The 21,053-nt window shown below is 40.3% G+C and overlaps 1 protein-coding gene across 4 annotated transcripts; it reads left to right on the forward strand.

The window, feature by feature from the left end:
• The first annotated feature begins 211 nt into the window (after nucleotides 1–211).
• Nucleotides 212–17,958, forward strand: LOC110491376 (phosphatidylinositol 3,4,5-trisphosphate 3-phosphatase and dual-specificity protein phosphatase PTEN). 4 transcript variants are annotated; one of them, XM_036946218.2, is made up of 10 exons: nucleotides 215–1,847; nucleotides 4,417–4,501; nucleotides 7,313–7,357; nucleotides 8,124–8,167; nucleotides 8,291–8,529; nucleotides 9,110–9,251; nucleotides 13,682–13,750; nucleotides 14,160–14,326; nucleotides 14,508–14,768; nucleotides 15,133–17,958. In XM_036946218.2, the coding sequence occupies exons 1-10, from the start codon at nucleotides 1,769–1,771 to the stop codon at nucleotides 15,316–15,318; spliced, it is 1,317 nt and encodes a 438-aa protein (XP_036802113.1). In that variant the 5' UTR covers nucleotides 215–1,768; the 3' UTR covers nucleotides 15,319–17,958. The 4 variants fall into 4 exon arrangements, with proteins under 4 accessions (XP_021420452.1, XP_021420453.1, XP_036802113.1 ...); XM_021564776.3 differs by having other exon boundaries at nucleotides 271–1,847; nucleotides 14,508–14,759; XM_021564777.3 differs by lacking the exon at nucleotides 13,682–13,750 and having other exon boundaries at nucleotides 212–1,847.
• Nucleotides 17,959–21,053: the final 3,095 nt, after the last annotated feature.

A 21,053-nucleotide genomic window follows, 5' to 3' on the forward strand; every position in this document is an offset into this window, starting at 1 on the left:
CTACAACCAACATGGTACAAAATAAACTAATCCCCTATCATAAAACGTAACTCTTTTTGTTACTCAATGTGTAGGTCAGGATTCTGTGCTTCATGTTCCAAGCAAATCTGACAGGTGGAGCCCTAACACAACTAACGTTAGTCCAGTGACCACAACTACTGGCTCACAAGCTCCTGTCCGGGTAAAAAGTTAGGAAAAGTCAAGGTACCAAGACAGACACTGTATAATGTGCAACAACTGTGTATATTTGTGTTTCCTAGTCTATTATGCATAGTGAAAACGCTGCGACACACTTCATAATGTGCAACAACTTTGAAGTTGTCAAGTATGGAAATATTGACATGATGATAAGCGCAATGCATAGTGTCAGGTACTGTTTATTTATTTATCATTCTTGTTTTATAGTCTATACGCAAAGTGAAAAGGCAACAATGTATTGATTCCTCATCAAGGCCGTGGCGGCAGGTAGCCTAGTGGTTAGAGCGTTGGACCAGTAACCGAAAGGTTGCAAGATTGAATTCCCGAGCTGACAAGGTAAAAATCTGTCGTTCTGTTCCTGAACAAGGCAGTTAACCCATTGCTCCTATGCTGTAATTGAAAATAAGAATTTGTTCTTAATGAAGGTAATTTTTTAAAAATACACCTGCAATTTGATCCACTGCATCCAGCTTATGCAATGCCATGAGACAATGGAAATGACTTGTTTAAAATGGATACATCAAATGCATCAGGTACACCGCACCGAGTGTATTACACAACGCAAATTCTCTGATTTGATTATATACATGTCAATGTCATGATTCCTAAATTAAATATTGGAAACTTCCCTAATTATAGAAACACGTGACTATAATAGAGAAGCTAGTTCCCTGTTCAGTGCCCATGTCCTTCCGCCACCGACGAAAATAATTTCTTATAAATGCAATTATACAATGAAAGATACATATTTCATGATATAATGTATTGCTTTGTCAATTTATTCTGCACTATTTTACGTGTTGTCCTAATCGCGTTTCGCCGGATAGATGTTTTTGAAGAACTATTTTACACTGCGGCATAACATTACGTCCAATCGTAGCCTTTCTCAATTGGAGCGGAAGCCATCATGGAAGTTTGCGAGAGCAGCGAGAGGAACGAGTCAGTAGGGAAAGGGACGTGTCAGGGAAGAAGTGCGGGCGAGTAATATATTTACACAGATTTGTTAGCTATGTTTAAGGTGGAGGCTGTCAATTTTCCTGTCATATTTTTTTAGTTCCGACGACGTGGATCGTTTTGTCGGATGAGTTCTTTTTTTGTTGTTGAAGAATTGACATGCTAACTAGATACGCTAGCCATATCTAGCTACGTGTGTGCAGAGATCGAGTGTGTGTGTCACAGTCACTATTCTGGGCAAGGAACGTCGGGGAGATTTCTCTCCGCTTTTCTGGCATAATCACGGCGCCTTTGGCCAAATCAGATACTTGGTACGCTCTTAAAATACAACGGTTCGAGGGCTGGATAATTAATCACCTATTCATCTGGAGGATTTTGTGTCAAATTGTGGGATCTGGGAAGCCGGGCCTGTGGTGGAACGGAGAGAGGCCCTCCTTTATGACCCAGCAGCAGCAGAAGCTATTCTAGCTAGCACGGCTAGCTTAGCTAACTCATGTTAGCTGTCAACGTTTGACACCAACGGGATTGCGAGGGAGAAATATTGGCAGCATTTCATACAAAGGCAACAACAATACTTTCTCTTAATATAAAAACGTTAAAGACTCCTGTGACAGATATGGCTGCAATCATAAAGGAAATTGTCAGCCGAAACAAAAGGAGATACCAGGAGGATGGGTTTGACTTGGACTTGACTTGTATCCTTTTTGTTGAATGGCCGTAATATTAGCTGGCTAGTTTTTATGTCTGACTATGTTCATCTGTCTCTATTAACGTTACCTTGCTAACTAGCTATAATACTTAGATTGATAACTTAACCTTTCTACAAAAGATGATTAGCTAGTTAACGTGAACTAATGTTAGTCAGACAGAAGTCAGTGAGCATTAATAAAAATAAAAAAAAAAATATATATATATATATATATATATATATATATATATATATATATATATATATATATATATATATATATATATATATATATATATATTAGTTAGCAAGCTGTGAAAAGCTAATGACAGAACGTCTGGTTGGTTGGTTGGTTCGCTCCCTCGTCACTGGTTAGTCAACTAGCTGACTACCTAGCTAGGTCAATTAGCAACCAGGTTATATGCTAACCTACTCTGCTAAATTGCTACAGTATTTGAGAACGGTGTGTGTGACCTGTGAAACTAAACGCTGAGTCTTGATAACTAGATAAATCTCATAGCTTGCATAACGTTAGCTTCGCTAGCTAGTCGTTTGCACGTCCATCATCATCATGATAACTGAACGAGAGATTCAACATCATGGATAACGTAGCTGGCTAATGTAGTGGTAGTAAACGTTATATCTAGCAAATTGATCTTGATAAGTTGTCTTAATTATTTGGTTGATGTCAACTGAAAATGTCACCGGTTAGTTGGCTAATATATAGTTATCTTCCCCTGGATGGGGAACAAAGAGATCAACCTTTTTGCGACGCATTATTAAGGTCCTCTGGCCTACATAATAATGTAACAAGCTATAATGGATTAGATTCACATTATATTCTCAATCAGTCCTCCTTCTAGCCAGACAAAGACCTAAAAGCATTGAGTCATTATCAGAGTGAGAGGAAATGGTAGCTTATTAATACGATTTATAATAGCGCTATCTAGTTAGTGGAATGTGCCAATTTCAATGTGCTTGAATGAACATAATTATTGGTTTGGTCGTCTTGAGATATTGTAACTTTTTTCGTCTAGCTTAATGAGCTCAGCATGTTTGTATTGATTTGAGGTATTGTTGGAGATTGTGTTTAGTGACAAATGACAGGAAAAGACAATTATCAAAATTACTGTTCAGAAGTTAGCTATGTCTGAAATGCGTCACCTAACCTTGCAAGGTATGCAATCAAATGGTGAAAGTGTAGGTGCATGTAGAATGCATAGATTAAAAGCCAGTTAAAGGTTATGAGCATAATTGGAGGGAGGAAGTGTGGCTTAGTACTGTTGTACAATATTTGCATGTTTAGTTGTAATGTCTTGCACTTCAATTGGTAAACTTCTCTTTGCTGTGGCAATGACCCTTTGATTGAGGTTCAGTGATCTCAGGAAGCGCTGTGCATTTTATTTTATACAAATAAAAAACAAAACTGGGTTTGCCTAACATAAGTATTTTTTGAGTTAGATCATGTATGAGCGAAACATGGGATTATAGCTAAATCACCTTGTTCCATCAAACATATTTAGATGTGAGAGAACTATTGTGCCAGTCATTGTGTCGGTCATTGTGGCAGTGTTCGGGAAGGCAGTGTAGCCATGGTTGTTCCTGTTATGTAATGATTCCTCTCCAGTTCTAGGGTTTGGTTTTAAAATAGTGATGAGATTTCACATCGGCAACAATGCCTCTCCACCAGATCTTAACTGTGCTATTACGAATATGAAAATGATTCTCCTAAATGGTGTTGCTGGAAATGGCAGGCTTATTTTATTTAACCTTTTACCTAGGTTTGTCTCATTGAGATAACATCTCATTTTCAAGAGAGACCTGGTCCAACCAAGAGATAACTATGTTCTGTGAAAATTGAATTGATCCCATTCAGTCCATTGATTTATTTATTTGATTGGAACAGTGAGGCTCTGCTCATGCTGACCAGTGCATTTGTCATTGCAGTAGTCTCGGGTACTTTTGGAGCATGACGTCATTGTGATTTTATGCCAGTTCAAATGTAAAATACACTATCAGGATACGTAAGTGTGTGACAAGACGGCCTGGGTTTCAGTAAATGAACAGTAAACATGGAAGAATAATTTAGAGATCGTGTTTTGTATGCATTTCATATAGTAGTAGCCAATTCTGATGAATTATTTGACCAAATAGGGAATCTTTGTATGCTTAAATACATTTTTTTGTGCTTGGATATATTTCCCAAGTGAAAAGGCATGCGCAAATTAGAGCAACTTGAGCTTTGTTTATACCTGTAGTGATGATGTGAGTGATGTAATGCTTTTTCTTTCGAAGAGGTGATGATGATGGGTGGGGGGGTCTGGTCTATATTACCCAGGCTCTGTCCTGTTGTCCATACTTCTCTGCTGTGATTGATCTGTCACGATAAGCAATGCATGTCTGATGTAAGCTATGATATAAGCCATCTGTGTTTGGGCATATCAAAGAGCTGTTTGTTTGCATTGTACACCAATTGTATGTGGGTTGTTGTATTGGCCTAGGTGTGTGTAATTCCTTTCTTTAGTCTCTGACCTTTAAGCAGCCAACCTCCTGGTTTCCTTGACTCCTGCGCTCAGATATTTATCCGAACATAATTGCTATGGGCTTTCCTGCTGAAAGACTTGAGGGTGTCTACAGAAACAACATTGATGATGTAGTACGGTAAGTACTTCTCCAAAATGTGCATGTCGACGTCCCTGTCAAAAATAAACCAGGGGTTTCTTAGAACGTAAAGGAATGGGGAAAAGGTAAACAATGAAAACAGCAGGTAGTTAACCTGTCCTAACTACCTTAACCAAACCCAGTGGGAGCATTTTAGAGGGCCCTGTTATGTAAGCCATTTTCCAACAAATCTCAGAATTTCTCCAGGGAGCTGAGTTATATTTTAGCATTTTAAAAGTGAATTTCCAGGGATTCTACATATTCTGCCATGGCATGTTTGTTCTCAAAGACTTTATTTAAAGTTATAGTTCAATTCATTTTTTCTAAATACTTTATCTGGTTTTAGTTGTTTAAGTTTACACTGAAAATATCCTTATTATTGTTATTATTATTATTATTATTATAATAAATGTTTTACAGTTTGGAATCCCTGATCCTTTCTCACTGTTTATCATTCATTATATGGGCGACAGAGGTCGGACTGAATATAATGTTTGAAATGCATGCTGTTGTGCCAGCTTCAGAGGCTTGCCTGATGTGTCAACTGAAACCAAAAGAGTGACCTGCAAGCCACCTGTGAACTTAACCTGACCCTACTTATTTTATTGCGCACCAATTTCCTTCAATTTACGCAGGCCCTAAAAATTGTCAGACTCCAGCCACCCATGTCATAGACTGTTCTTTCAGCTATCGTATAGCAAGCGGTACCGGAGCATCAAGTTTAGGTCCGAAAGGCTCCTTAACAGCGTCTTGCTGTTTATTATCTATGCATAGTCACTTTACCCCTACCTACATGTACATATTACCTCCATTACCTCGGACTAACCTGTATCCCCGCACATTGACTCGGTATTGTAACTTTTTTCACTTCTAGTTTATTTAGTAAATATTTTCTTTACTCTTATTTTCTTAACTGCGTTGTTGGGTAAGGTCTATCTATACCTGTTGTATTCGGCGCATGTGACAAATAAAACAAATAATTTGAGGATGTAGACTCATACAGTGCCTTGCGAATGTATTCGGCCCCCTTGAACTTTGCGACCTTTTGCCACATTTCAGGCTTCAAACCTAAAGATATAAAACTGTATTTTTTTGTGAAGAATCAACAACAAGTGGGACACAATCATGAAGTGCAACGACATTTATTGGATATTTCAAACTTTTTTTAACAAATCAAAAACTGAAAAATTGGGCGTGCAAAATTATTCAGCCCCCTTAAGTTAATACTTTGTAGCGCCACCTTTTGCTGCGATTACAGCTGTAAGTCGCTTGGGGTATGTCTATCAGTTTTGCACATCGAGAGACTGAAATTTGAAATTTTTCCCATTCCTCCTTGCAAAACAGCTCGAGCTCAGTGAGGTTGGTTGGAGAGCATTTGTGAACAGCAGTTTTCAGTTCTTTCCACAGATTCTCGATTGGATTCAGGTCTGGACTTTGACTTGGCCATTCTAACACCTGGATATGTTTATTTTTTAACCATTCCATTGTAGATTTTGCTTTATGTTTTGGATCATTGTCTTGTTGGAAGACAAATCTCCGTCCCAGTCTCAGGTCTTTTGCAGTCTTCCAGAATGGTCCTGTATTTGGCTCCATCCATCTTCCCATCAATTTTAACCATCTTCCCTGTCCCTGCTGAAGAAAAGCAGGCCCAAACCATGATGCTGCCACCACCATGTTTGACAGTGGGGATGGTGTGTTCAGGGTGATGAGCTGTGTTGCTTTTACGCCAAACATAACGTTTTGCATTGTTGCCAAAAAGTTCAATTTTGGTTTCATCTGACCAGAGCACCTTCTTCCACATGTTTGGTGTTTCTCCAAGGTGGCTTGTGGCAAACTTTAAACTACATTTTTTATGGATATCTTTAAGAAATGGCTTTCTTCTTGCCACTCTTCCATAAAGGCCAGATTTGTGCAATATACGACTGATTGTTGTCCTATGGACAGAGTCTCCCACCTCAGCTGTAGATCTCTGCAGTTCATCCAGAGTGATCATGGGCCTCTTGGCTGCATCTCTGATCAGTCTTCTCCTTGTATGAGCTGAAAGTTTAGAGGGACGGCCAGGTCTTGGTAGATTTGCAGTGGTCTGATACTCCTTCCATTTCAATATTATCGCTTGCACAGTGCTCCTTGGGATGTTTAAAGCTTGGGAAATCTTTTTGTATCCAAATCCGGCTTTAAACTTCTTCACAACAGTATCTCGGACCTGCCTGGTGTGTTCCTTGTTCTTCATGATGCTCTCTGCGCTTTTAACGGACCTCTGAGACTATCACAGTGCAGGTGCATTTATACGGAGACTTGATTACACACAGGTGGATTGTATTTATCATCATTAGTCATTTAGGTCAACATTGGATCATTCAGAGATCCTCACTGAACTTCTGGAGAGAGTTTGCTGCACTGAAAGTAAAGGGGCTGAATAATTTTGCACGCCCAATTTTTCAGTTTTTGATTTGTTAAAAAAGTTTGAAATATCCAATAAAGGCCGAATACTTTCGCAAGGCACTGTAGGTGTGGGCTTTTGGAAAAGTTGAAGGGGAAAAAATGTATTTTTAATTTCCCAGAAGCTGTTGTTTTTAGGTATGTGAGCCAACCTGAACGACCAACACCCTGCTGATAGTCAATGTTGTAACACCATATTATTTAGCTTGTCTGAGAGGCCGTCAGTCTGCCCCCCCTGTCTGTGCCATACTGGCATTATGTTCTGTTTTAAGAAGGTGATTTAGAGGGCCGTTTAGTATTGGAAGGTAAGTTGGATCAGAATTAGCTAAAAATGTGTTCTGGATGGAAAAGTAATTCTCTTCTCTCTCTCAGGTTTCTGGACTCTAAGCACAAAAATCATTACAAGATCTATAATCTGTGAGTACCCTGGTATCTGTCTATTTTGCCTGTGCATATGCAGTATGGTCAGCAGCGGTTGCTGTGCTGCAAAGTTGTCTGATGTAATGCAGAAAATGTCTGTGGAATATAGCCCTGGAGGAGGAAAATCCTTTCTGTTTTAGAATGTAAACCACAGTAGCTCTTATTTGCCTTAAGACATCAGGGCCCAGTTGTCTATCCAGATTTCGCCTATCGTAAAGGATTAAATGCATAGAAATTGAGTGAATAGAATGGGAGTCCCCATTTCAAGCAATGATTTGTCTATTCTATTTCTATGCGTCTAATCCTATCGGATAGGTGAAATCCAGATAATTATTTGAATACAGGGCCCAGTGGTTCTTGGTGGATAGGCCCAGGCATTGTGATGACGTTTCAGAACAATCATATCATGGTTACCGTTTGGTATAGTTTTGCCCTGGAAAAGGAATTTACAACCATGTTTTCCTCACTCAGTTTGAAGTCGTTACCTAGTAAACTGGCACTGACTGACTTAACTGTGAGCTACAAAGATACTAAGGATCACATGTTTCTCATTGATAACAATCATCTTAACTAGTGAGAGAAGTAGAGAGAGCTCAGTAAACACAATGGTTATATTATTCAACAGTTGGCTGAATCTGTGTGGAATTCATGAGGTTGCAGTCGTTGAAATAATCTGTATGCTGACAGATCGATTGTACAAATGAAAGAATGCTCCTGTTTGTAGTCCACTACTACAGCAACATTTTTGTTTGTCCCTTTATAGGTGCGCTGAGCGACATTATGACGCATCCAAATTCAATTGCAGAGGTGAGACATTACAGTGAAAACATCACTTTCATTCAGGCTGTCATTGAATGAATCAATCTTTTAACTAAAAACCCACGTGTGACATTATCTAACTGAGCTCAGTCTCTCTCCGTCTGTCTCCAGTTGCACAATATCCGTTTGAGGATCACAATCCCCCCCAGCTGGAGCTGATTAAACCGTTCTGCGAAGATCTTGACCAGTGGTTAAGTGAGGATGACAATCACGTGGCGGCGATTCACTGTAAAGCTGGAAAGGGACGTACGGGTGTCATGATCTGTGCATACCTGTTACACCGGGGCAAGTTCCTCAAAGCACAAGAAGCTCTGGACTTCTATGGAGAAGTCAGGACCAGAGATAAGAAGGTACATTTTATTGTTCCAGTCTGGCCCTCTAAGGCTGTGTTTACACAGGCAGCCCAATTATGATATTTGTCCTCTAAATGGTCTTTTGACTAATCAGATCAACTCTGTAAAAGATCTGATGTGAAAAGATCTGACGTGATTGGTCAATAGACCAATTGTTCAGTGGAAAAAAATATCAGAATTGGGCTGCATGTGTAAACGCAGCCATACTGTCTTGGAAACGGATCATTCCCATTATCCATTTAGATCATTCAACCCTCTAACTCTTCCCCAGGCCATTTTCAACGTACCTCGCTGGTAACATAAGGGTTAAATGGAGGATTATGATGGTAGTCGTCAACTCCACACCATAGGCCTGGTCATCGTGGTTGATTCTAGTATATCCCCTAATCATTATCTTAATTGAAGGATACATTATGAATAGTTGCTTGAGTTAACGCTGATCTTCCTGACTTGAACATTTGTGAGGCTCCTATAAAGGATTGTCATCATGATTTGATATTTCAAATTGTAAATGCCCTCTTTACAGAGGGAGAAAAAAAACTTCAGTTTCTCTAAGTGTTTCTCTTTTCCCATTCAGGGAGTGACAATCCCCAGCCAGAGGCGCTATGTCTATTACTATAGCCACCTTCTCAAGAACCAGCTGGATTACAAACCAGTGGCTCTGCTCTTCCACAAGATGGTGTTCGAGACGGTGCCCATGTTCAGTGGCGGAACGTGTCGTAAGTGATTTCCTCGTCATTGGTCTTAATCCTCTTTCTTTCCTGTATCCTCCTGACCTTGGGCTTGTGTGCTACTGACTTTCACAATGTGAGCTTCAGTTCATTGTCCTGCCTCCGTCCTCTGCTTTGCACAGCTTTGCTTCTTGATGTTGCATGATCTTTTGCCCTTTTCTCCATGCAAAGCTGACATTAACCACAGTGGAACGTACCGTTTTGTAATGATGGTTATGCTCGTCAGAATTGTGTGGTTTCCCTGCTATTATTTTGCTTGGCTCACTGGTCATTTGACTTGGCTGTATAATCAGAGAATAAGGGTTTTTATTCGTGCTTTCAAGACAGCTGGGAAGTTGGGGGGGTGGGGGGGCGGACAAGGTCAAATCATGACGTCCGTGATCTTCAGGTCAGAAAGTCGGAGCGCTAGAAAGTTTCCGAAGACTGCTAAAAAAGGTTTTTCCCAGTCTGAGCTCTTTTTTTAAATGTATTATTATTATTATTATTTTTTACCCGAGTTCCCAGTTGTCATTTACACACAGACATTTCAGAGTTCCCAGTTGTTTGAAGGCAGCCTACACAGTTGAAGTCGGAAGTTTACATACACTTAGATTAGAGTCATTAAAACTCATTTTTCAACCACTCCACAAATTTCTTGTTAACAAATTGTAGTTTTGACAAGTCAGTTAGGACATCTACTTTGTGCATGATGCGGTATTTTTCCAACAATTGTTTACATACACTAAGTTGACACTGCCTTTAAACAGCTTGGACATTTCCAGAAAATTGTCATGGCTTTAGAAGCTTCTGATAGGCTAGTTGACATCATTTGAGTAAATTGGAGGTGTTACTGTGGATGTATTTCAAGGCCTACCTTCAAACTCAGTGCCTCTTTGCTTGACATCATGGGAAAATCAAAAGAAATCAGCCAAGACCTCAGAAGAAAAAAAAAATTGACCTCCAAGTCTGGTTCATCCTTGGGAGCAATTTCCAAATGCCTGAAGGTATCACGTTCATCTGTACAAACAAAAGTACGCAAGTATAAACATCATGGGACCACGCAGTTGTCATACCGCTCAAGAAGGAGACACGTTCTGTCTCTTAGAGATGAATGTACTTTGGTGCGAAAAGTGCAAATCAATCCCAGAATAACAGCGAAGGACCTTGGGAAGATGCTGAAGGAAACTGGCACAAAAGTATCTACATAACCTGAAAGGCCGCTCAGCAAGGAAGAACCCACTGCTCCAAAACCGCCATAAAAAAAGCCAGACTATGGTTTGCAACGGCACATGGGGACAAAGATCGTACTTTTTGGAGAAATTTCCTCTGGTCTGATGAAACAAAAATAGCTGTTTGGCCATAATGACCATTGTTATGCTTGGAGGAAAAAGGGGGAGGCTTGCAATCCGAAGAACACCATCCCAACTGTGAAGCACAGTTGTGGGGGTGCTTTGCTGCAGGAGGGACTGGTGCACTTCACAAAATAAATGGCAGCATGAGGAAGGAAAATTCTGTGGATATATTGAAGCAACATCTCAAGACATCAGTTAAAGTTAAAGCTTGGTCGCAAATGGGTCTTCCAAATGGACAATGACCCCAAGCATACTTGCAAAGTTGTGGCACAATGGCTTAAGGACAACAAAGTCAAGGTATTGGAGTGGCCATCACAAAGCCCAGACCTCAAACCTCTAGAATTTTTTGGGGCAGAACTGAAAAAGAGTGTGGGCAAGGAGGCCTACAAACCTGACTCCATTACACCAGCTCTGTCAGGAGGAATAGGCCAAAATTCACCCAACTTAATGTGGGAAGCTTGTGGAAGGCTACCCCAAACCTTTGACCCAAGTTAACAATTTAAGTCCAATGCTACCAAATACTAATTGAGTGCATGTAAACTTCTGACCCACTGGGAATATGATGAAAGAAATATAAGCTAAAATAAATGATTCTCTCTACTATTATTCTAACATTTCACATTCTTAAAATAAAGTGGTGATCCTAATGGATCTAAGACAGGGAATTTTTACGAGGATTAAATGTCAGGAATTGTGAAAAACTGAGTTTAAATGTATTTGGCTAAGGTGTATGTAAACTTCCGACTTTAAATCCAACATGTAAAGTGCTGGTCCCATGTTTCATGGGATCTTAAAATATTCCAGAAATGTTCGATACACACAAAAAGCTTATTTCTCTCAAATGTTGTGCACAAATTAGTTTACATTCCTGTTAGTGAGCATTTCACCTTTGCCAAGATAATATGTTAACCTGACAGGTGTGGCATATCAAGAAGCTGATTAAACAGCATGCTCATTACACAGGTGCACCTTGTGCTGTGGACAAAAGGCCACTCTAAAATGTGCAGTTTTCTTTCACAACACAATGCTGCAGATGTCTCAAGTGTTGAGGGAGTGTGCAATTGGCATGCTGACTGCAGGAATGTCTACCACAGCTGTTGCCAGATAATTGAATTTTAATTCCTCTACCATAAGCCAATGTCGTTTTAGAGAATTTGGCAGTACGTCCAACCGGCCTCACAATCGCAAACCGCGATTATACATGTTTTGTTAGCTATCGCTAGTTCGCTGTACCTGCGGCAACAAGTGTTTCCCATAGAATTGCTTCCAGCAACGGTGGCAAAGTTAGCGTGGGGCGTGGTAGTGGGCATGGCCAATGGCGCTGTCTCCGACCCAATATTTTAGAGGTCCTCAACTTGGCCACAGATTCTACACATTTTGCTATGTTATGCTAACTGAGTCGTGTGTGTATATACACTTTTTTTTTTTTTTTATCAATGGGGGCCCCACGCCATGACATTTTTTGAATTTGAGATTTTCCCTGACTGTAGATTTTTATTTTGGTGGTTCTTAAAGATAATCTGATTTTAAAATCTTATACTACATCTTTTCTAGATACTTTATATCTGGCTTTTAGTCGTCTTTTAAATTTATGTTGAACGTTTTACCATATTGTTTTGGAGTGAAGGCAACGACTTAGCATCAGCAGCCCTCCGCTGCTAAATAAATCTGGGGAAACACTGGCGAAAAGTGTTTTTTTTATTTTATTTTATCCTATAGCTTGTTCTCCATCTTTTTAAATAGTGAGCCAACATGTTTTCAGCACTTTTATTACCACTGATCAAAACAAATGTTCTCATGGTCTCATCTCTCTGCAGCAGAGATAAAGTGAGCAATATGTTTGGAACATCAAATCGCAGTATCGAATCGCAAAACATATAGAACTGTGGTATTATCGTATTTCGAGGTCCCTGGCAGTTTCAAGCCCTGCTATGCTATAACAACCCCCACTCTGTGTGATTGTCATCAGTGGCTGCTCTTTTTGTGTTTCTAGTTATTATGGATCTCCATTAGCTGCTGCCAAGGCAGAAGCTACTTTTCCTGGGGTCCAGAAACATAAGAATGTCACATACAGTTTAAAATAATACATTACATTTCATAACACCTTACCAAACACATTCAGCATGTTCCCCTCAGGCCACCACTCCACCGCAATACAATATTTACAATACAATAGCCATGTGCACGTGGGTGTCTTGTCAGCTGTGTCTGGAATTGAACCTCTTCACTTCATTAATCCATTTTTCTGTCGGTTGACCTATTGCCTGGGGCAAGTGAACTGCGCAGCCTTCTGAGGTTGGCCTATTGGGCAGGTGATTTAAAAAATAAATTTAGAAAACATCCAACCTGAAAAGAATGCCAGTAGTATGGCTCATCTTTCTGTTTCCACCCCATTGTTTAAGTGAAAGATGGACAATTTATGGCAGTCTGGCAAGTAGAGCCTGCACTGAGATTTAAAAAAACTGATAACCAGCAAAATTCAAAGAATTCCAGTACTGGTCTTTTCTGATTCTTCCCTTGTGTAGGTGTTAGGCAGGCAATATATGGTACTCCTGCTTGTAAATGGCTAATTTACATTTTCGGGGAAACCAAAAAATACTCTGGACTTGCCGATTGGCAAGTGTCTTTTTGGCTTTAATGTCAATCCCTGTTTTTTCTCCCTATTCTGAACACACAAACCACTATGTGGTGTGTTCCCATTGCACAACACAAAGTATTGAAGTGGTTTTCATTTCAACGCCAAAGCCCCTCGAATGATGATTAGTAGATGACAAATTTTGTTTTCTGTCGGTTTTCTTTTTTTGAAGGAAAATGTTGTTAGGCCTGTATGTTAGGAAATGCATTACTATAAATATTATGATTGCATAAAGGGACGTTCCATAATTGTTATACTGGTTAAGGTCCTAATAACTTCACAATGGGAAGTTGCTGTCCGCATGTTGAAATGGTAAGTTAGAATCTGTTTATGAATGGTTGTAAACATGTATATGCTACAATATTTGTACATAGCCTTGATAACCCAGCTCTACCCAAGCCCAGGCAGGGCTGCTGCAGGACTCTGTGTTAATCTCCTTTTCTCTTTCTAAGGGGACACTTCCGTTAAAAACAAGAGCGAGCAGATTCCACATGGTTTCAGGAAAGGGAATTGGCACTGGGGTAATAATAATGATCAGCTTTTCATCCAATGTTTCCCTGTTGACTAGGAGGTTGTTGTAGATGAAGGTGGTGTTGTTGAACTAGGTTGTAGATTGTTGGTGGTGTTAAACTTCGTAAACTATAAATTCCCCCTCCATCTCAGTGGATTGATCCTAGACCAGAAGTACTCCCTCAAATGAGCTTGGTTTTGGTCAACTCTTCTTTTCTCTTCTTAGGGCCCTTTATAGCATGTTACTGTAACCGTCTTTTCTATAATTAATATTCCTGGCAGTGGTACTATGTAATTCTGGCCCTTTTCTGTCCTCCATTCCTAATTCACCGAAATGTAAATAATATGTACTTGGTTGTTGTCACTGTGTCTCTCCACCCACCAGGAGAGTGACTGGTGTTCACTTGTGCTCCCCCACAGATCCTCAGTTTGTGGTGTACCAGCTCAAGGTAAAGATCCACACGTCCAACCCGGTGAACACGCGGAAGGAGGAGAAGTATGTGTTCTTCGAGTTCCCCCAGCCGCTGCCCGTGTGCGGAGACATCAAGGTGGAGTTCTTCCACAAACAGAATAAAATGATGAAGAAGGTAATGGGCCTTGTGGTTCTTGATTTTTTTATGTGCGAGATTTAACTTAAACACTAGTTCTGATTGGAGTATAGCCTGTGTCGCTGTTGAGATGATGTAACTGCTTTTGTAACTGAGATGCTGTAACTTTGTAACTGAGTTATTATTAAGTTAGCCTTTTATTCATGTATTTTTCCATCAGGACAAGATGTTTCACTTTTGGGTGAATACCTTCTTTGTCCCTGGACCAGAGGAGAACTTTGAGAAGGTTGAGAACGGGACGTTACCAACGGAGACGTTACCAACGGCGACGTTACCAAAGGAGCAGGCAGGAAACCAAACGGGAGGAACGGGGGACAACGACAAGGATTACCTGATCCTCTCACTGACAAAGAACGACCTGGACAAGGCCAACAAGGATAAAGCAAACCGATACTTTTCCCCCAACTTCAAGGTCAGTCAGGTGAATGAGACTTTCTTTGATTGGGGGTTGGGGAAAAATACCTTTTTTATGAATGTTTGGTGAAATATTTGACTGTTTTGTGCCAAGATGAATGCGCGGTACCACTTTATTTGAGTAGTCCATCTATAGATGCTCTACAGTCTATCTACTAACCCTAACATTTATTCTAAACCTAACTGTAACATCAGCAAGCAGTTGCTTATCAACAGATGGTCATACTATCTGTAGAGCATCTACAGATGGATTATCCAAATAGTGTGACCAAATGCTCTCGCCGCTTCGCTCAGATGAAATGTTTCTCCGTTGCATAGATCCATTGCCGTGTTTCAGTTTGTGGATAATAACGTTTTCTCTGGAACTCCAGGTGAAGCTGTACTTTACCAAGACCGTGGAGGACATCTTCAACTCTGAGGCCAGCACTTCCACCTCGCTAACGCCAGACGTTAGTGACAACGAGGCGGACCATTACCGATACTCTGACACCACAGACTCTGACCCGGAGAACGAACCGTTTGACGAAGATCAACACACGCAAATAACAAAAGTGTGAGATTTTTATGGGAAATAAAAAATAAAAAATACCTTTCAGAGGGGAAAAGAGGAACTTGAATATAAACTGAAAAGCAAGTACCTTTTTCCCCACCAACCTACAGCAGCAGGACATTTGCGTCACGGAATATGCCACCAATTTTAGGAACAATGCTGACCAAGTTTTCTTTGTTCTTTTGAAATGTTTTGCCCCTCCCCCGCTCGTTCATCCGGAAAGTATTGACACCGTTGTTGAGTGGGAAAAGGTTCAGTAGCTGTAGTGTTATACCTTTTTGTGTCAAAGACCTATAGAAGAAGATTTCCGCTCTCAGGAGATGTGAGATCCGGTATTGGAAAGGCTTGTTGGAAATCATAAATTTCACTGCTCCATCTCCTGTGGAAACCAAGGCCAGTGCTTCTGTCACTTTCTCCCACTTCATTCGTTGCCCTCCACCATGCCCCTACCACCCCACTTACCACCCCTTCCATCCTGTCTACTGTGAATGCTTCTTGTGCTTTTTGCAGGTGGTCTCACATGAGTTTGTGCAGTGTAAACTGCATGTTAGAATTTCTCCAGTCGACTTATGATTATTATTGTGATTATTATTATAATTATTAAGCTACATGACATCTAACCAATGTCCATACCTTCTATCATGTCTGTTCAAGGTATGCAGAAACCCAGTGTCCCATGTATTGTTGATGTTTTTATGTTAAGGTAAATGGAACACAAAACGGCAGGGAAGCCAGTGTTGCAATAACGTGAACACTATAGTTAAACGACAAACGGTGTGCATGTTATTGGAATCGTTGTTTAATAAATTGTATACCATGTTTTTCAACAACAACAACAAAATAGATTTCTAAAGCTGATTTTATTTATAGCTAGGAGGTCAAAAATGGCATCCTTTATTTTCATGGTATCTGCAGGTATAACTTCAGTCTTTTGGCAAGCCATTTAGAATGGCCTTGTGTTTTATGATACAGTACATGGTGTCGCCCCCCCCCCCCCTTTTAACAGTAATCGGATACAGTTTTGGCCATCATCACAGAGGACAATGTTATCATGTTTTGCATTCATTTTCAGTGTGTAATGTGCTTATAGAGGGGTAATCTGTTCCAAATGTGTACATTATGACATGCCGTACTACAGCATGTCTCCAAACCTGCATTAGTGCGTCTGGGTCGGTGTCCCCTCAGTCTCTAGAAAGTTTTTCGACACACTGCACTTTTTGTCATCTTAGTCTGTGCATGGACGCACCAGAAGTGGTGATGCTGACCTAGTCTTGACACATGTTCAGTAAGGCCAATAGAGGTGACGCTTGGTAAGAGACCGAGGCGACAGAGTGGGATTGAATGTACAGCTTTGTCTGTGAACCGATCCAGGGGTGTTTAATGCAGGTTTTGATCAACCCAGGAGTGGATAATATGTGAACTTAGGTGCTCTTTAGGTTGTTTTTTTTTCCCTCTTGAGACATCAGATCTTTTACTCCTTGAATGACTTGTTTTGCAGCCTTATCGTATTTGGCCCAATGAGATCCGGATCACTTGTACATCCAACAAAAGGTGCTTAAACTGCCAAGCTGCATGCTTACGATCCAACAACAACGGAGCCAAGAATCTGTACCTATCCTATGGTGCAAGTAGCTTCAGTGGCATACACTACTTCTGTGTGAGAACTGTTTAATGTGCACCCCCACGTGCATTTTTCTGCAGTTGCTGTCCCTAACTGGTTGGGGTTATTTCCCTTTTCGTTGCGTTTTTCCTTCTCCTTTTCAAAAACCGGTTTCATTCCGTTGGGGAATGAAATTAGCGCAGCTACAGATTTTACAAAGTCTTGTGCTTGCTTATGAAATATAAAGAGCCCTATATATGCGAATATTTAAATATGTATCATTTATTTTCAGCATGCCAAATTTTTTGTAACACCTGGCCTGTGGCATGCCACGGGCCAGACCCAGGAATCTGCACTGAGGGTAGTGATGTAAGCTGCCTTTTCCTGTACTCTTGACATGAAGGCTTCCCTCTTTTCAACAATCCATCACACATGCTGTTTCATCTCGCCTTGTTTTTAGACTACTTTCCTTAGGTGTCTCTGTTTCTTTTGTCTGTTTCTCTTCATCGTAAAGTGTACCCTAGCCAACCCAGGAACACTTCATCTAGAATACTTTTTTTTGTTTACATTTTATGACATCACTGAAAACCTGCCAAAAGTAAGCTTGATAATTATTTCTTTTTGTTTTTTTTTTCTTTGCTCTTTAAGGTGGGGCCTATGGGAGATGTTCTTTGCCTTACTTGAAGTTGACACAGCTTTCTCTGCTATTGCTTTGAAATGTACCATTCTGCCCAAGCACTGACTTGATAGTTAAAGTACTTATTTAAAGCTACTATTAATAGAGCAATAGACTTTTGCACTGTTACAGGGTTTTGCAGGGTCTCAGTCAGTGAATCGCAGTCTCCTCACCCGTTGTTCCCCTTAGTAAAACAAAGCTTTGCGATCAGTGAAGGACGGTGGATTAAAATGGCTAGGTGTACCTTAATCTTGTATTCATGCATCCCCCATAGAAACAACAATTTGTTACTTTGACTGAAAATGTCCTGACCCTTTTTTATTTTTTTTAAAGAAAATAAATAAAAATTTGGAGAAAAAAAATGGAATTAACTATTTGAGGATATTATTGTTTTCTGGTAAAGACTGCAGGTAAACTATCGGGCAAAAAAATGTACTATCTGGATCCATTTGCTTCTGGATGTTCAGCAGCTGAAATGTCAATCTATTCAATGGCCTCAATATTAAGGAGCGTATGTTTAAGATACATTTCTGAATGTTTCATATTCATCTCCAGCACCACCCCAACATCAACACATGTGAATCGCTTCTATGTTTAGTAGTAAAAATCTTTTTAAAATGTTTTTCTAATGACAACATCGGTGTGCATCGTGTTTTTTTTTTTGTTTTTTTTACCAATTATAGGTAGGGTTGTCTAATTGGTTGATGTCATTGGAAAGCTTAGAGGAAGATGAGTTTCCAATGACATGAACCAATTAGCAGGCAATGCCTACTCATAATTGGTTAGTCACACGATGCACACTGATGTCATTGGAAACACTTGTCGTTTTTTTTTTTTTTTTTTTTTGCTGCAAAACATAAACATGCAATTTTCACATGATGTTGGTGCTGGTTTTAAGGCCACAGGCCATCCCCTAGACATCTCTAGCCCCAATTCTCAAAACATATTACCACAGTACCTTAAAGTACAAATTCCTAGGGGAACCTTTTGGCATGGGCTAAAACTTGTGGAGTTCACAGGCAGCATACACAAGGTTCAGCTTAAAAACAAAGTAAAATCATTTTAACGGTGCCAGTGTGTAGGTTGTTTTGTCACTAGTTTTTAGCTGATTTGTGCAATATGTTATAATGATGCCTGTGGTTGCCACACATTGCCTCTCATTTACAGTTGAGGGGGGGGGGGGGGGGGTGAACTTGTTAAATACTGTTCGAGAACATGTCATGCATTCAGATGGAAGGGGTGCAATAAATCAAGAGGTGTTACCTGCAGAAGTGGGCGGGGCTACCTCCCTCCCACCACTCCATTGTTTAGTTTGGGTTTTTTCTCCCTGGGATTAATTTTGTGCAGAGGTATGTTGGCTATAACTCATTCTATTTTCAATCTTTAAAAAAAACACAAAAAAAACAGCCTTATTCCATTTCAGCCTGTTCGGATACTATTGTGCTGTTCAACAGTTGCTCTGTGTGTAATGCTATGCACTGAGAATACACAACCCACGATGTAAAATAGAAATACATGTACAGGTTATAATTATGCTCATACAAATTAGATGTCTGTTTGTTATTGTATGTGTAAACTGCCCTTTATCTTAGTGTTATAAACTTCACATAAATCCAATCAAGTCTCATTCTTGTCTCTGTGAGATACCTGATTTGTGATCGACCTTCATATTTTACGATGAAGATGACCAGTATAACAAGAATTCTTCTTAATGTTTTTGATGTATATAAATGCTTTCTGATTTCAAGTTGAAATGGATCATGAACAGTGCCAGCTATGGAAAAGAGGGTTGAGTCGGGATGACCCTGTAAGTGTGAGCTGGTGTGCAAAGCCTCTAGGTCATTATGGTTTTCTCCACGTCGGGGAATGTTTACTGCTGTGTGTAAATAAGCTTGCTTTTTAAGATGCCCGAAGTTTGAGAGAACCATGTCAACGGTCTCGCTTAGGCGACCTATGAGTGGGATAATGAAGTGGTTGTATACACTAACTACAAGCCCTGTACATTTGACTGACCTCTGTTTTGGAAACATTAAGCCGTGTTCTCCAAAAATAATGGTGCCATTTGCCGTTCAGTGTGTGAGTATGATCAGATAATACTTTCAAGGGCCGTGCTGTGCTATGGAGCGTATTCATTACTTGGGGATCTGTGCATCAAATGTCCTTCACTGATTCTTTAACACAGGAAACTAAGGCGTTCTCTTCATTGTCTGCTAATACTATCCAGTGTTCCTGTTGCCAGTGTTGAAGGGATCACCATTGTCTATCTCTACTGCCTTCGTTGTTCTAGGAGGCGGCAGGCAACAACTGGAATGTGTTTTGCCCACAAAAAAAAAAAACGCAATTTACGTGGCCTGGTCTTTTGAAATGATAGGAAAGACCTATTTAATGGAATTGTTTGTGACATTTCCATAGAAACAGGAATTGTGAATACCAAGTATATGAAGAAGGGTGTGTGCTGCCTGCTATCGTGTACATAAACTCCCAAATGATGATAAAATGACATTGACACAGAGGACAGTTAGTCCTAGATGAACGTTCTGTATAACCGACTGCTCTACATTGTTTGTCGTTACAAAACACTACCACAGCCCCGGTGGAATCTGATATTTTCAGTGGATGAAAAAGGAGAAGCGAGAATTGAACATTGAGGCGTGCCTCTTCAGTCTCGTGCTCGTTAATATCTCTCTAGCCTGTTGTCTCTAGCCTGTTGATAATCAAATTCCCCATGCGGCGCCCTTCAACTCAACTGCACCATTTCAGCTCGTTGGTTCCCGTTTCCTTGTTGCCGTCTCTCCTAAGCATTTTAGCAATGGTATCAAGGGGGATAGCAACCAATGATTAATCTTCGTGTGAGTTATGGGTTTTTGCTTCTGTGGTTATATTCAAAGGGACTCCTCTGTGATTTGACAACTGCTAGCATCAGATATGTATTTACAATCCGTATGAACAGAATCTAAATGAAGTATTGGCAGTAGATAGTCTGTTGGTTTGAGTACACACAGGATCTGATCATGTTTCATCCCTGGTGTTTAATGCAGACAGAATCCATAAAGTTGTGTAATAGGTCTGGTGAGCTCAACATGTCTTACATGGATGACCTGAGAGACTGAAAACTCACTATCTCTTTGACAAATGGTCAAACATCCTTCAAGTCAGTCCTTTCATACAGGTTTTAATAACGAGACAAATGGACCTCCTCAACTTGAATTGGTTCCAGTGAATGGTGCATACAACCACAATATACGACTGGAGCTCGTAAAAAGGATCCAGGCCTGATGTTTTGTCCCCACAACGCTTCTAAGGTCACAGCAGAAGTCACAGACCAGTGTCTTTCTGTCTTGTGTCTGGGTTTCAGGCTCCGTCACCCTCATGTTGCCCTTTTAACCATTATTTGTCTGAGGAGGATAAAAGGATTCTCATTGGCTGAGGGAAAGACAAATGGAAGCCACTAGTACCACAGGAGGTT

This window comes from Oncorhynchus mykiss, chromosome 16 (assembly GCF_057628025.1).
Source record: "Oncorhynchus mykiss isolate SJ-2025 chromosome 16, ASM5762802v1, whole genome shotgun sequence".
In the NCBI taxonomy this organism is placed as follows: Eukaryota; Metazoa; Chordata; class Actinopteri; order Salmoniformes; family Salmonidae; genus Oncorhynchus; species Oncorhynchus mykiss.